This window comes from Paramisgurnus dabryanus, chromosome 6 (assembly GCF_030506205.2).
Source record: "Paramisgurnus dabryanus chromosome 6, PD_genome_1.1, whole genome shotgun sequence".
Lineage (NCBI taxonomy): Eukaryota > Metazoa > Chordata > Actinopteri > Cypriniformes > Cobitidae > Paramisgurnus > Paramisgurnus dabryanus.
Genome location: NC_133342.1, coordinates 4,875,697 through 4,889,900, shown reverse-complemented (window position 1 = coordinate 4,889,900; position 14,204 = coordinate 4,875,697). Strand labels below are relative to the sequence as shown.

At 41.5% G+C, this 14,204-nt stretch overlaps 1 protein-coding gene across 1 annotated transcript; it reads right to left on the bottom strand.

Moving 5' to 3' along the window:
* Positions 1 to 430: 430 nt before the first annotated feature.
* LOC135744057 (E3 ubiquitin-protein ligase TRIM65-like) lies at positions 431 to 7,916 on the bottom strand. The gene is made up of 8 exons (XM_073815043.1): positions 6,489 to 7,916; positions 6,208 to 6,303; positions 5,768 to 5,998; positions 3,734 to 3,867; positions 3,400 to 3,585; positions 2,661 to 2,805; positions 1,990 to 2,167; positions 431 to 1,497 (listed from the first exon to the last, which is right to left on the bottom strand). Exons 1-8 carry the CDS (start codon positions 7,023 to 7,025, stop codon positions 971 to 973), a joined length of 2,034 nt encoding a protein of 677 aa, XP_073671144.1. The 5' UTR covers positions 7,026 to 7,916; the 3' UTR covers positions 431 to 970.
* Between the last annotated feature and the right edge of the window lie 6,288 nt (positions 7,917 to 14,204).

The window sequence follows — 14,204 nt, the reverse complement described above, 5'->3', positions numbered from 1 at the left end:
CTGAACGAGTCAAAATAATAATAAGTCAAAAAAAAAAAAGATCAAACATTTATCCAAATTCCACAATTATCTATTTGATTCATATTACAAATAACAAGATTTTATCTTTAGGAGTCAGATAAAATTACTTAAATTACGTAACGTTAAAACGTCATCAGCGAGCACAGGAGCAAAGCGAGCACAAGGACCCTTCGCCATACCGATTGGTTTTCTGATATTTTGGCCAACAGGTGGTTTTCCCCTTACAGCAGCTTGTTTAAATTATGAAGACAAATGTGTTAAATAAATTGTGGCCAGGCTTCAATAAATACCAAGTGAATTGTGTATAGACTGTTTTGCTAAACACATTATTGATATATTACTGCACTTTTACACAAATCCTCTAATGCCTCAAAAAGTCAATAACAAAGTTGTTTTTAATATACTGACAATAGCAACACTGTTGTACAAACAGATGTCAATGAGAAAATAAACACATCCACTATGTGACAGCATCATACAGACACATCTACATTTGTGTTTATCAAGCGGTTACATTCACCTGAATCTGCTGATAAATCAAGAGTCCAAAAATAAACACAAGACTGAATGAGAGACTCAGTTTAACCATCAATACAAAAATTTACTGAATAAAGCAACAAAATACAACAAAGTGCTGTAAGAAAAACATTCAAACAGCACTAGAGCTAACATAAAGTACTACTGCAGTATTTACTATTTTTAGTTTCTAAAATATCAGTGAATTTATAATAAACATTTGCACAATAAATCTACACAGCGGGGTCATTGAATGTGACGCAATCCTGCATGGAAAAACATATAAACAGTGAGATGATGTTTGTGCTGTTATAGTCATTGATGACTTTATAGTCCTGTTTACTTTACAATCATTACTAGATGCAGTGTGAAGATTTCTATACACTTTTGAGTTCAATGTATGTAACAATATAATTGTAGACTCTCTGTTCATCTATATTGTTATATCACACAGTTTCACTGATCCAAGATCAACATAAAACCCAGGATAGAGAGGTTTAGTGAATGTGGTGTTGACTCTGTGGATGAGGGTCATTGTGTCAGAGACGCTGTAGAAGGACAGAGATCCTGAACTGTGATCCACATAAACTCCTATTCTAGAAGATCTGGACACTACAGGGAGTTTAGTGACAATCTTATTGTGCCTGAATAAATATCTGGAGTTACAGCAGCACAAACTCCAGGACTGATCATTAAATCCAAACAAACACTCATCACCCTCTCCCTTCCTGCTGATGCTCTTATATGACACTGATATATCCACATTACCTCTCCACTCAACCTCCCAGTAACAGCGTCCACTCACACTCTCACTACACAACACCTGAGGATAACCAGTAAATCTGTCTGGATGATGAGGATATGGCTGGACTGTGTTAGTTTTAGTAATCACTTTGTTCCCCTCATACAGACAGAGATGTTTATGTGCTGTGTTTGGATCTGCAGTGAAGTGATGATAATCTGATGGAGGCAAATCAAAAACATTATTTGAATGTAAAATTGTAAATTTCAATAATTAAAATAAAACTTCAGTTCTTATTTATTTTAGTTTTTGAGGACTGTCAATGTGTTAAGAAGTGAACAGAGATCATTTACAGTATAGACAGAATCTAATCTGATTGTTTTACTGTTATATTCATCATAATCCTGTGTGTGTAAAAGGTTTGTGAATGTGTGAACATTGTCAAAGTCCCTCTGTTCTGTAGTTGTACAGTTTAAAATATATTTTTTTATTTAATTTAGGGGTTAAACAATTTGTTTATAGAAAAACAATGGCTTATGAAATTTAAATACCATATCAAATAAGAAAGTTGATTTATAAACTGCTATTTGATCTTACAGTTATATCTTACAGAATAATATATAATTATAGAGGAGTTAAAATGACTGACATGCATCATATTACTGTGTATATTACTATCAGCATCAGTGTGTTGGTTTGTTGTGACTCACATTTTAGGAACTGCTCCCTGGTCTCAGGTGCAAGTGCTTTACTTTTATCAAATATCTTTTCTATCTCTTCTTTACAGAAATCCTCCAGTTTCTCTCTCAGATGAGACACAGATTTTCCTACATCATCAAAAGTGAGTGAGTCTGAAGATCCAGGAGGAACAGAGAGAGACTGAAAACTCTACACAAACACAAACACAAACAACACAAACATAAACTGATGACACTGAAACATTTCATAGAAAATATAATCTCAGTAAAACATTTGTCACAGGTCGGAGCGGACCACCAATTTTGTTAGTCTCGCCCCTCCCTCAGTTTCCACCTCGAGGAGGTCCCAAAAACACCCCAATGACCAGACAGACAAGAGCAAGTAAATTAAAATCTTTATTATATAACTTAAAAAGGTAAGTGGGGAAGGGAAAGGGATTTCTAAAATTTTAGCTCTCTGGGCCTGGAGAGCTTCATTCCGAGTGGCTTTTGACTCTCACTGGGATTTACATGTAGGTCGTCCGACTTCCTCTTCTTAATCCACACGTGATTACAGGGGAATATTCTTAGCTTCTTCCGTTTTGTGTCTCCCAGGCGAACTGCAGGTGGAGCCTTTCAACCTCCCTTCCTGGACGCAAAGGATGAATATGGGTAAGTAGACTGGTAAGTGGATGGATGAATACCTTAAGCTGGCGGCCTTGACATGTAAGAGGCACACTGGCTCGAAGCCTGAGCGTCCAGAAGGTGATCAGGTAAGTACACTGAGCTGGGAGCTTTGGGCGTCCAGGAGGTATACGAGTGCGTCCCTGGGCTGGGAGCTGGAGGCGTCTAGAAGGTACACAGGTAAGTATACGGAGGTATCTGGGCTTGGTACTGTGGACGAACAGGTAGGTATACAAATAAGTACACTGGGCTTAGACCTTGGGCGTAAAGGTAAGTATACAGGAAGGTACACTGGGCTCTTGGCTTTGGGCGTACAGGTGAGTATACAGGGGAGTACACTGGGCTCTTGGCGTACAGGTGAGTATACAGGGGAGTACACTGGGCTCTCGGCTTTGGGCGTACAGGTGAGTATACAGGGAAGTACATTGGGCTCTTGGCTTTGGGCATACAGGTGAGTATACAGGGTAGCTTTTAGCTGGGATGAATGCAACTCACAGACCCGTAGGTAGGCAGACGTCAGGCTTTAGCTCTTTGCGGCTTGGATGGCTGGAGATGACGTAGGTGCACACAGCGAACTTCTAGCCTTCCTCGCTAGGACAGGCTTCTAAAGGAAACACTTTGACGTTGGCTTCCAACACATAGTAGAACAGTCCCCCGATGACACAGAGCCCTTGGCTCAAACCTGAAGACTGGCAGCAGACAAACACACAGAGTCCCTTTAACAGTCTACTACTTCTGTGAACATTTAGGGAGAGATACAACACCTCTTGGCTTTGAACAAGAAGGGCAGATGGAGGTACAGGCCGAGGCTGCTGCACGTTGGGCCTAACACGGCCACAGATGGTGTCACCAAGGTGGGTAGGTGAAACTAGGGTATCACCCCAGGTGATGTACTGTTCGAGTGGGCCAATCGCTTCCCTCTCCTCTCTTCCAAACATCGGAGATCTAGACAGGGGCAGGCATCTGAAAGCACTCAACAGACGTATAATCACACACAGAGACAGCACATATGCGTTTTCCACGCAGCAGCCAATTCAAGCTTTCCCTCCTTCAATACTCCAAACAATATTCACAGCAATTTCTTACTTCTTACAGTTGCCACACCACCCACATGTGGGGGAAGGAAATATGAGTCACAGTCGGGTGTATATAGATATAACAGTCGTCCACCGACACCAGTTCACTTCCTCTAATCCAGGGCTTCCTCTTCGGCCTAGGGAGTGATCGCTGACAACATAGGCACAGCACAACACTACAATCCTTCAGGTGTACACACGTCAAAAAGACTCACCCACTGCACTCCACACACTCACGGTGAATTAGGGTCAGATCACCACGTTGGGCCAGGAAATAGTCCTGAATAATTGAAAGGGGTTGATGCGGAGGATGACCAGATGGAAACCTCAAGACCACGACCTTTAAACGCACTCCTTCCTCTTCCCGCTGATTCCGGCTCACCCATCAATCCTTTTCACAGGTGGGGCCACTTACACACTGATCGAACTTGCAAGTACACTTAATACTCCTCTCTCTCTTCCAGAGGTCTGGTGTATACCAGGTCGACGGTACAAGAGTTTCTCCGTTCCTTCCTCTTCTCAATACATTTCCGGTGACGTCTCCGTGTACACAATCTCTTCAAGGTAATAATACATGTCAACACAATTACTTCAAAAGGAATACTTCAAACACTTAACTCCGTGTTTTCTTCAGCCCAGTACTCTGTTTTGACTTCACCCAGTCTGCAATATCTGCATCAATACGTCTCTCCAACACACCGATCGCTCCGTCTCACCCACAGCGTTGGCCGGAATAAACTTTACTTTTTACTGTTCTCCGGATGTCTTATTTATATGCCTCCTCTTCATTGAATTGCCCAATCACCAATCGCCACGTTCATTTGCACACCTGTTCTCAATAATCCCTGATTTTGGTTCGCGGAGTTACCGGAACCGCCTGCGTGTAACTATTTCTGCCATTTTAGGTTCCGCTGCATGAGCCGTTTCTCAATACCAAGTATGCCAAGTTCGGACTTGCGTCCTTTGTAGTTCGGACTTGCAAGTTCAGACTCGGAAGAACGAACTCCCGAGGACGGGAGGACGCGAGTCCGCTTATATCGCAAATGGAACAGCAGAGTACTTGATGTCGTCCTTCAGTCTAACCAATACGTGCAGTCCTGGCTATTCTTATTTTAATGTATTTTTAACAAAATATATCAAATGCAAAAACCCTAATATGTGGTTAAGGCAACACATGAATACGCAGATTAGCTTAATGTATTTATTACAAAATAAAGTATGATATAAAACACATTAATTTATTTATTTTATTATAAATACATTTATGTTAATAATACTAAACTATAATATACGATTGTACAACAGGAAATAAACACAAGAAAAACACACAGTTAAAGTAAAGCGCAGTAATTTAATACAGTGTTAAGATTATATAAAAATATGAAACTTATCTTTACCATCAGTTAAAAGAATAACAAATAACAATTCATTATGAATAATAAAGAGAAAAAAATTGACGAGACAAAAAATGGCAGAAAGATATATCCAAAGGGAATATTTTATGTTTGACCATCAGACACCGGAGGGCAGAGCAGCTGCACTGAGATTGCGGCAAATTTCAAAAGGACTTGCTGAGATGAGGCTGCCCTCATCGGTGTATGCGCCGCTGACCACCTGCTGATTCACCGGAACTCACGTATCCAAAAGGAAATGTTAATATTGGCGCTATCTTTACTAACTGACCACATATTTAAAGTTTATTCATCTATATTATATAAACAGCTCTTAAAACTAAATTTTATGACACAGAAAGAGTAATATTTCAAATATTTAGAATTCATTGCTGTTGACGCAAAATGCATTCTGGGAAACTTGGATGTCAAAAGTCCGCACAAGTCTCCTCCTGATGCATTCTCGATAAAATGGGCGGATCATGAACACATCCGGGGATCTTATGTGAACTTGGCTTGATGCGAACTTTGATTTGGAACAGTACTTGGGCCGTGACTGATGACGTTTTACAAGTACACAAGAATACAAGTACAGACAAGAACGCATATTGAAAAACGGCCATGCTCTTCACTTCCTAAAGATCACTGTTGTGTTTTTCAGATCTCTGTTACCTGGAGGAAATGGATGTGATCATCTGTGTGTGAAAGCTGCTCCAGCTCAGCGTCTCTCCTCCTCAGATCATCAATCTCCTGCTCCAGTCGCTTCAAGAGTCCTTCAGCTTCACTCACTGCAGTCTTTTCCTGATCTCTGATCAGCTGTGTCACCTCAGATCGTCTTCTCTCAATGGATCGGATCCTCTCAGTGTCATCCACTGCTGTCTGTGCAGAGCGCTGTTAGGACACACAGAGAGAGGAGCATTAGAATCAGCAGCATTCACTCAGCTCTTACTGGTACATCACACAGTCTGTTACCCACAGTGGACTTCAGTGAAAGTCATCCAGCACTGAACTCCTCACTGACTGATTGGATGAGAGTCCTAACTGAGTCTGAAACAGATCTGAAACAGCAGACAGCAGTTGTTCTTCTGATCACAACTCACCTTATGAGTCTCCACAGCATCTCTCAGCTCCTGAAGCTTCTTCTGACTCTCCTGGATTCTCTGCTGGTATTTTCTCTGTGTCTTCTTCAGTTCTTTCTGGTGGATGTGGAAATAATAATTTATCAGAAAAGTTGTACATTACTGTAAATCAAATAAATGTTAATTTATGTGTTAAAAATCATAAGGATCTTTAATTATGTAATTATGAAATAACATGATCACAATATACAGTTAGAGCAGATCTGATTACATTGACATCATTCAGTGCTTTCATCTCTTACCTGTTTCTTAGTCCTCTCTTCTTTAGCTGGTATAGTGTTGTGATTCTTGTGCTTTCCCACAATACACAGATAACATATACAGAGCTGATCAGTTTTACAGTAAATCTCTAAAGGTTTCTCATGTTGAGGGCAGATCATCTGCTGAAGTCGTCCAGTGGCAGCAGGTTGTAGTTTTGTCTTCTTCAGTTTCTCTACCACTTCATCCAGCATGGTGTTTTTACCTAAATCAGGTCTTGTAGTAAAAGTCTGTCTGCACTGAGGGCAGCTGTAGTTTCTCTTCTGATCCCAGCAGTCTGTAATACAGCTCATACAGTAACTGTGTCCACAGGGAATGGTCACTGGATCCTTCAGTAGATCCAGACAGATTGAACAGATAAACCGGTCCGGAACCACTGAAATACTGGCTTCTGCCATTTCACCGTATGTACTCACAGAAAGAAGACGAAACACACAACAGCCCAACAGTTTCAGTTTCCCTGAACTCAAGAATTTCCTGGTTGAGTTTATGAAACGTGTGCAAACAGGCGTGTCAGTCATATAATAAACAAGTTCACTAAATGGCAGTCTCACACATAATGTCACAGTCTGAATAACAGTGTGATAATGCTCTGCCTTTATTTATGAATTATTTTTTTGGGGTTTAATAATTCCTTAGGAAAATAACAGATTAAATCCTTCTGATGTGTGTCATAATTGATTGAGCATTCAAGCCAGAGTGGTGAGATATTTACGCATACAATTAACATTTGAAATAGAAAAAAGTAAAGACACGTTTAAACAATAGATAATTGATCAAACAACATTTAAAATGAATGCATTAAAACAAACATAGGCTACTATATTGTTTAAAAGGCATAGCCTGGTTTTACACACAGAGATTGAGCTTTAGTTAAATGATGACATTAAAGCTTTTAGTTTAAATGTGTCTCAGAAAAAAAACAGGAGCCTGGTATGCAGTATGACAAAAACAATGGCTGAAATCGTTTAGTCTGGAGTTTGCTGAAGCCTTGTCTGTGTGAAACCAGGTCAAAGTGTCATAGGTGGGATGTTAGTAGATTGTCAAAAGGGGGCAACACAGCAACATAAATTATAGAAGAGCCTTTATCACCATACCTTCATTGTATACCACAGTATTTATCTTCAGTTCAAGAATTTCCTTCAATCAAACCTATGATCATTATATTGATAGCACTGTAAGGATGATGTCAAATCCTAATTAAAGGTAGCTGTAAACAGCCTCCAAATGGCAGAATCCAGAGGGAACCATTTTCTAAAAACATTCAAGTCCTGTTGAATCAACATCTGAAATCTTTCTAAAGAGTTCACATCTACCTCCAATACAACAACCTCACTGTATGGAGACAGAAGAGTCACAACTCACCAAGATTACACAAATCTGTTTCTTATTTCCCTCTCTTCTCATTCTCTTAGAGCAACTCAAATCTCACTTATAAACTGTATAAAGTGTTACGTTTCACATGCATAAGGGTTTAAGTTCTTATGTTTGATATCATTTAAAACGTTTCAGTGCAAGTGGTGCAATAGTCTCACTCCTATAACAACAGAGTTCAATGATAAAGTGTAACAATAAATTAACCAAAGTTCACTCAATGTTGAGAGACACCTCCCACCACAGACATGTAAACCAATCACCCATGACGTACAGCCGCTGAGTTCACAAGACCCAATCACCACCAAATTCCTATCATTATTAAAATGCTTTGTTCCCTCTGGATATTTAAGGAAAGTTTGCAAAGGTTTCAGGGGGGTTTTCTATATTTAGAAAGGAACCCCATGATGTTGTGTCTTGGGCACAGCATCATGTATTTTTATTTACATGAGGAATCTGTAGCCAGATCTCCTACACTGTTACAGAGTATCGTCCTTTTGACAGGTATGCAATGCTTTCGTATGATTACATCTGTTTATTGATTTATGCTTCATAATTGATTTAGATTGTTAATTGGCTTTAAATTATGATCTCCTTACCTGGCTAATATATTTTGATGTTTAACTTCATTCTGACTAACCTTTAATTATTGACTAAGTAAATTTGTTGGATCCTTTGTTACCACAAATCTACGACCAGGATTAAGTAGGCATATCATCTGCCTTTTCATTTTATTTATTTGATCTGATGAACCACTTACTCTTAAATCGATAGGATTAAGCATTGGCGCATCGACTGTCCTCAATTATTTGGTCTGATGAAACAGTTAACTCTACCTACAAGGGTTAAATCCTGACGTATAGACTGCCATTAATTATAAGGGTCTGACGAACCTCTTAACTCTTAACTAGTTGCATGGTCAAGTTTGTGATCGAGAACCTGCAGCGGCTTTTGTAAGGATTCTAAGTGTCACGGAGTGACTGCAAACAGCAGAACTGAAAATATGGCGGGACTAAAAATGGCGGAAATAATTCCGCCCGGACCATTTTACCGAAACACCCGGCCAGCTCCGGTAACGGCCCTGTCCCAAATGGCACACTTCGGACTTGTGGTCCTCCTCAGAGTCCACACTTTGATGACATCACGTAGTCCAGACTTTAGGGACCCTTGATGCGAGTCCACGTGGGTGCACCGGAGTTGTATTTTGGGACAGACTCGAGCATCACACCGGAAATAGGTAGAGAAGTTGCCCGGCAGTGTGAACTCCTCCCTTCCGTCGCCTGATTGGTCTGATTGCCCTTTCGCAAGGACTTCTGGGTTGGCAAAGTGCGCGAAGCCTGCTGCAGTGCGGGCTTCGCTGAAGACCGCATCAAGGGGGCAAAGGAGACGCTGATGAGCACACTTCAAAGCGTAAAAATGACAGATGGGACACCCTACGGACTCGTAGACTAAGCGAGAATGCGCAATTTAAGGCCACAAGACCGAAAGTCCACATGAAGTGCGCCATTTGGGACAGGGCCAACTCCGGGCAACCATAATCAGGCGATATCGGCATCAGGTGTGCTTATTAAGCGTGGCGGTTGGCGATTGGGTAGTTCTGAGGAGAGAAGGAGTATAAATAGAGCATCAGGAAAACAGGAAGAGGAAGTTTATTCCAGCAAACATTGTGGGGGAGACGGAAGTGTTTGGTGTGTTGGAAAGGCGTATTATTGTGGAGAGTGCAGACTGGGCGAAGACAAAGTGAAGGATTGAGCTGAATGAAAACAAATCTTAGGAAATTTCTACCGAAGTGATTGTGTTGACCTGTGCTGTTTACTTCGAAGAGATTGTGGATATTGAGGAACCATTGTGATACATGGGAAGGACCAAAGGAGTGTTCTACTAGCAACCTTGTGTACGCTCTTCCTCTGGAAGAGAGAGGGAAACGTTGGGAGTCAACAAGCTGTGAGTATGTGGAGTTGTTGTCTTGCCAGTGACATCGTTTGCTAACTGTGTGTCTTAGTGCATCTCCTAAGCGCTCGCTCGGCGTGTATACGGCCCCATCCATAGAAAGGAGTGGTGGGGGAGCCGAAGCTAGCTACGAAGAGAAAAGAGTGTGGTTACGAGTCGTGGATGTGACGTCTCCATTTGGTCATCCTCCGTACCAACCCCTTTCTGCTGTTCAGGACCAATTCCCGGCCCAACGTGGTGATCAGACCTTAATTCACCATGAGTGTGTGTGGCGTGCTGTGGGTGAGTCTTTTGACGTGTATACACTTGAAGAATTGTAGTGTTGTGCTGTGTCAATGTTGTCAGCGATCATTCACTAGGCCGAAGAGGAGAGCCCTGGATTGAAAGAAGTGAGTTGGTGTCGGTGGACGACTGATACATCTATTATACAACCCGACGGTGACCTGTAATCCTTTTCCCCATCTGGTGGTGGCGTGTCAACTGTACGAAGTAAGAATATTGCTGTGAACATTGTGTGGAGCATTTGAAGGAGGAAGAGCTTTAACAGGCTGTTGTGTGGAATAAAGTAAGTGTGCTGTCGTGGGGTATGATCCTACGCCTGTTGAGTGTTTACAGATGCCGCCCCTGTCTAGATCTCTCGTCACGCTGTTTGGAAGAGAGGATAGGGAAGCGATTGGCCCACTCGTACAGTACAACATCGGTGTGGTGTCCTACTTCATCTTACCCACCGTGTATGATTCCATCGGTGGCCGTGTTAGGCCCAACGTGCAGCAGCCCCGGCCTGTTCCTCTATCTGCTTTTCTGTTTAAAGTCAAGAGGTGTTGTATCTCTCTCTACATGTTCACCGAAATAGTCTATTGTTGAAGAGGCTCTGTGTGTGTGTGTGTGTGTGTGTGTGTGTGTGTGTGTGTGTGTGTGTGTGTGTGTGTGTGTGTGTGTGTGTGTGTGTGTGTGTGTGTGTGTGTGTGTGTGTGTGCGTGCGCGTGTGTCTGTTGCCAGTCTGCAGGTTTGAGCCAAGGGCTCTGTCAACGTGGGACTGTTCTACGACGTATTGGAAAGTCAACGTTCGAGTGTTGCATTGGAAGTCTGTCCTAGCGAGGAAGGCTAGAAGTTCGCTGTGTGTACATGCGTCCTCTCCAGCCACCTAAGCCCCAAAGAGCTAAAGCTTGACGTCTGCCTACCTACGGGTCTGTGAGTTGCATTCATTTCAAGCCAAGTGCCCAGTGTACCTCTCTGTATACTCCCCTGTACGCCCAGAGCCAAGAGCCCAGTGTACCTCCTAGACGTCTCCAGTTCCAAATCCAGGCACGTACTTGTATACCTTCTAGACGCCGTAACCCAGCGTACCCCTCTACACGCCAAAGGTGGCCTGTCAAGGTATTTACCTACCCATTCCTCAGTGTACTTACTTGTCTCTGCTTTGACACCCAGGAAGAGAGGTTGGAGCGTCTATCTGCAGTCCATCTGTAAGATACAAAGAGCGGAAGTTGAGAATACCTCCCTGTAATTCACGAGTGGACAAAGGAGAAAAAGACAGGCTAAGAGGACTTACCTGTGATCCCCGTGAGAGTCAGAAGCGACTCAGAGCCATTCCAAGTTCCTGTACTTACCTTTTAAGAATCCCTCTCCCTTTCCCCCTTTTAATATTTAATAAAGTTTGTTATTTTTATCTTGTCCTTTCATCTGTTTGGTCATTGGGGCATTTTGGGACCTCCTCGGGGTGGAAACTGAGGGAGGGGCGTGACTCACGTTAGAAGTGACATAAGCGACAACTGAGATCCAATTGAACGATTCAATATAATATTGAGTAAGAATAAAATGATCAAACATTTATCCAAATTCCACAATTATCTATTTGATTCATATTCCACGGGTCTGTTGAATGCTGTATCCTGATTGGCTGAGAAATGTTCCGTGGGTATGCATTAATTTTTGATAACCGCACACCTAACTTGTTAAATGTCTTAAAATAGGAACCAGATCAATGTTTGTGGTAACCGTGGTATAAGCGGAATAATTGACACCGTTCCTTTGAATTATTTGAAAATAATGCACACCCGAGGATTAACGGCACTCCGCTTCGTGTCTTGGTGTGCATTATTTTCTTATAATTCAATGGCCCGTTGTCAATTATTCCTTATATATTACAAATAACAAGATTTTATCTTTAGGAGTCGGATAAAATTACCTAAATTACGTAACGTTAAAACGTCATCAGCGAGCACCGGAAAAGACAGAACGCGCAAAGACCCTTCGCCATGCCGTTTGGTTTTCAGACATTTGTGCCAACAGGTTGTTTTCCCCTTACAGCAGCTCTACTGTTTAAATTATGAAGACACAAAAAGACAAAGTTAAATAAGTTGGGACCAGTCTTTATAAATATCATGTGAATTGTCTATAAACTGTTTTGCTAAACACATTATTGATATATCACTGCACTTTTACACAAATTGTTATGATGGTGGTAGGGTGTGAAGGGATGAACCCCAAATGCAGACGACAAGGGGTTAACTAAGGATATTTATTAATGAATAAAACAGAAAACAAAACCCACGAGGGGGCAAAACAATATAAACAAGATACTAAACAGAGGAAGTGAACACTAAACAAGACTTGACTACAACTACACTTAACACTAAACAGGGTGACACTACACAATGAACTTGACAATAAACACTATTTGACTAGACTAACTGAGACAGCGTACTCACAGGTATCTGGAAACAATGCACAAGCACAGGACAACAAACACAAGGATCTTAAATAGAGGACAACTAATGAGGGCAACAGGTGACAGGAATTAAACAATAATGAGAAGGATGACCAGGGAGCGGGGTAAAAGAGACAAGACACTGGGAACACGTGGTCCAGTAAATCAATACTAAGACCACGTGAACCCACACAAAACATGGGTCTGTCATGGTTCTGCCACAAGACTAGATTAAACAAAGGACAAGATGGCAGAACCATGACAGAATCCCCCCCTAAAGGAGCGGCTTCCAGACGCTCCCCAGGGGAACACTAGACATGGGACAAGACAGACTGACAGATAGACAGACACCAAGAAAACATGACAAATATACACAGGGGCAGACAAGATAAAATTACAAGAGGATTGGGGTGACACAATAAAAACAACAAACAAGGGAGGGGGGGCGGAGGCAAAACAAAGTTCATGTGAGGAAGTCCAGGTAGGGTGGAGCTGGGTGGGCAAGGGGTCTCGGGTCCAGGGGTAGTGGAGGGCTTATGTAACCCCGAGTAAATAGTTGTGTCTATAAATAAGATTAAAAAAATAGTAAACCATTTGGGGTTACTAAAAAGTTAAAAGAAAGGTAAATACAATTTTATAATAGTTCTTTACTACTACATTAAATGGGTTATAAGTGCTAAAAATGTTCAGTTTAAAGACATTTTAAATCTTTGTTTATGGGTGTAACAATGTATACTTATTATACAATGGTTGTTTTATTTTGTGTAATCTTTTGTAAATGCATGTTAATGGTTGTTTTATTTTGTGTAATCTTTTGTAAATGTATGTAAAATATGTAGTAGTGCCTTTAAGAGACGCAAGGAGCGTAGTGTTGGCCAATCAGGCGAGATGAGCGTGAACAGCGTGATGACGTAAGGGAATGCGAGGAAAGCTCGAGAAGACGCGTGAGCACAGCGAGATCGGCGGAGAAGTTTTTGATATTATATAGAGAAAAATAATCTTGAACCAACCGGAAAGATTGGTGAAACATTTATTTCTTTTGTTTTATTTGAACTTGAGTGTTTTGTTTTATGAGAGACCGAGATATCAGCAGTTTTGTCGAGAATACGTTGATGACGCAGACGGAGTTCATCACCGCATGGATTTAAGTGGCGAGCCAGCCAGGAGTCAATTAGTAGAGATATATCCTTGAACAGAGAACAGACAGGCATTAGTGTACAGTAATTCATTAAAGAAAATGGAGGTTATTGAGCATGAGAATGTCAAAGTCCCAAACTCGCTCATTGTGAACGGTATTACGAATACAGAAAGAGATAATGATTTGAGTGAACATCTCTGCAAATACGGACGTATTGGCAGGTTTATTCACATTGATAGCCCCGCATCTCCATATCACAAAAATGTGATAATTGAGTTTGAGACTGGAGCTGCAGTGAAGAGCTTAGAGTCTCAGTTGCCTTTCATTTTTGAGAACCCACACCAGGCTGGTCTCAAATATGAGGTTAAGGCTTTGTCCAGTGTCTATGTTCCGACGGTTGCTAGTAGCGCCACAAAGGGTTACATTGAGGAACTGCAACGCATTGCTAAGCTTAGCGGTAGATCTTTTGCTGATCTTTTGAGTGAAGAGCTTTCAAAGTGTAGGGAACCTTCCTCTCTGGATAGAGAT

What these genes read in the sequence shown, in the direction of transcription:
- LOC135744057 (XM_073815043.1), bottom strand. Translation starts at nt 7,025, where the DNA reads ATGACTGACACGCCTGTTTGCACACGTTTCATAAACTCAACCAGGAAA. An exon ending in ATGCTGTGGAGACTCATAAG is followed by an intron (nt 5,999 to 6,207) that starts GTGAGTTGTGAT and finishes GTGTCCTAACAG; the next exon opens with CGCTCTGCACAGACAGCAGT. An exon ending in GTCAAGGCCGCCAGCTTAAG is followed by an intron (nt 2,168 to 2,660) that starts GTATTCATCCAT and finishes GTGTTTGTGTAG; the next exon opens with AGTTTTCAGTCTCTCTCTGT.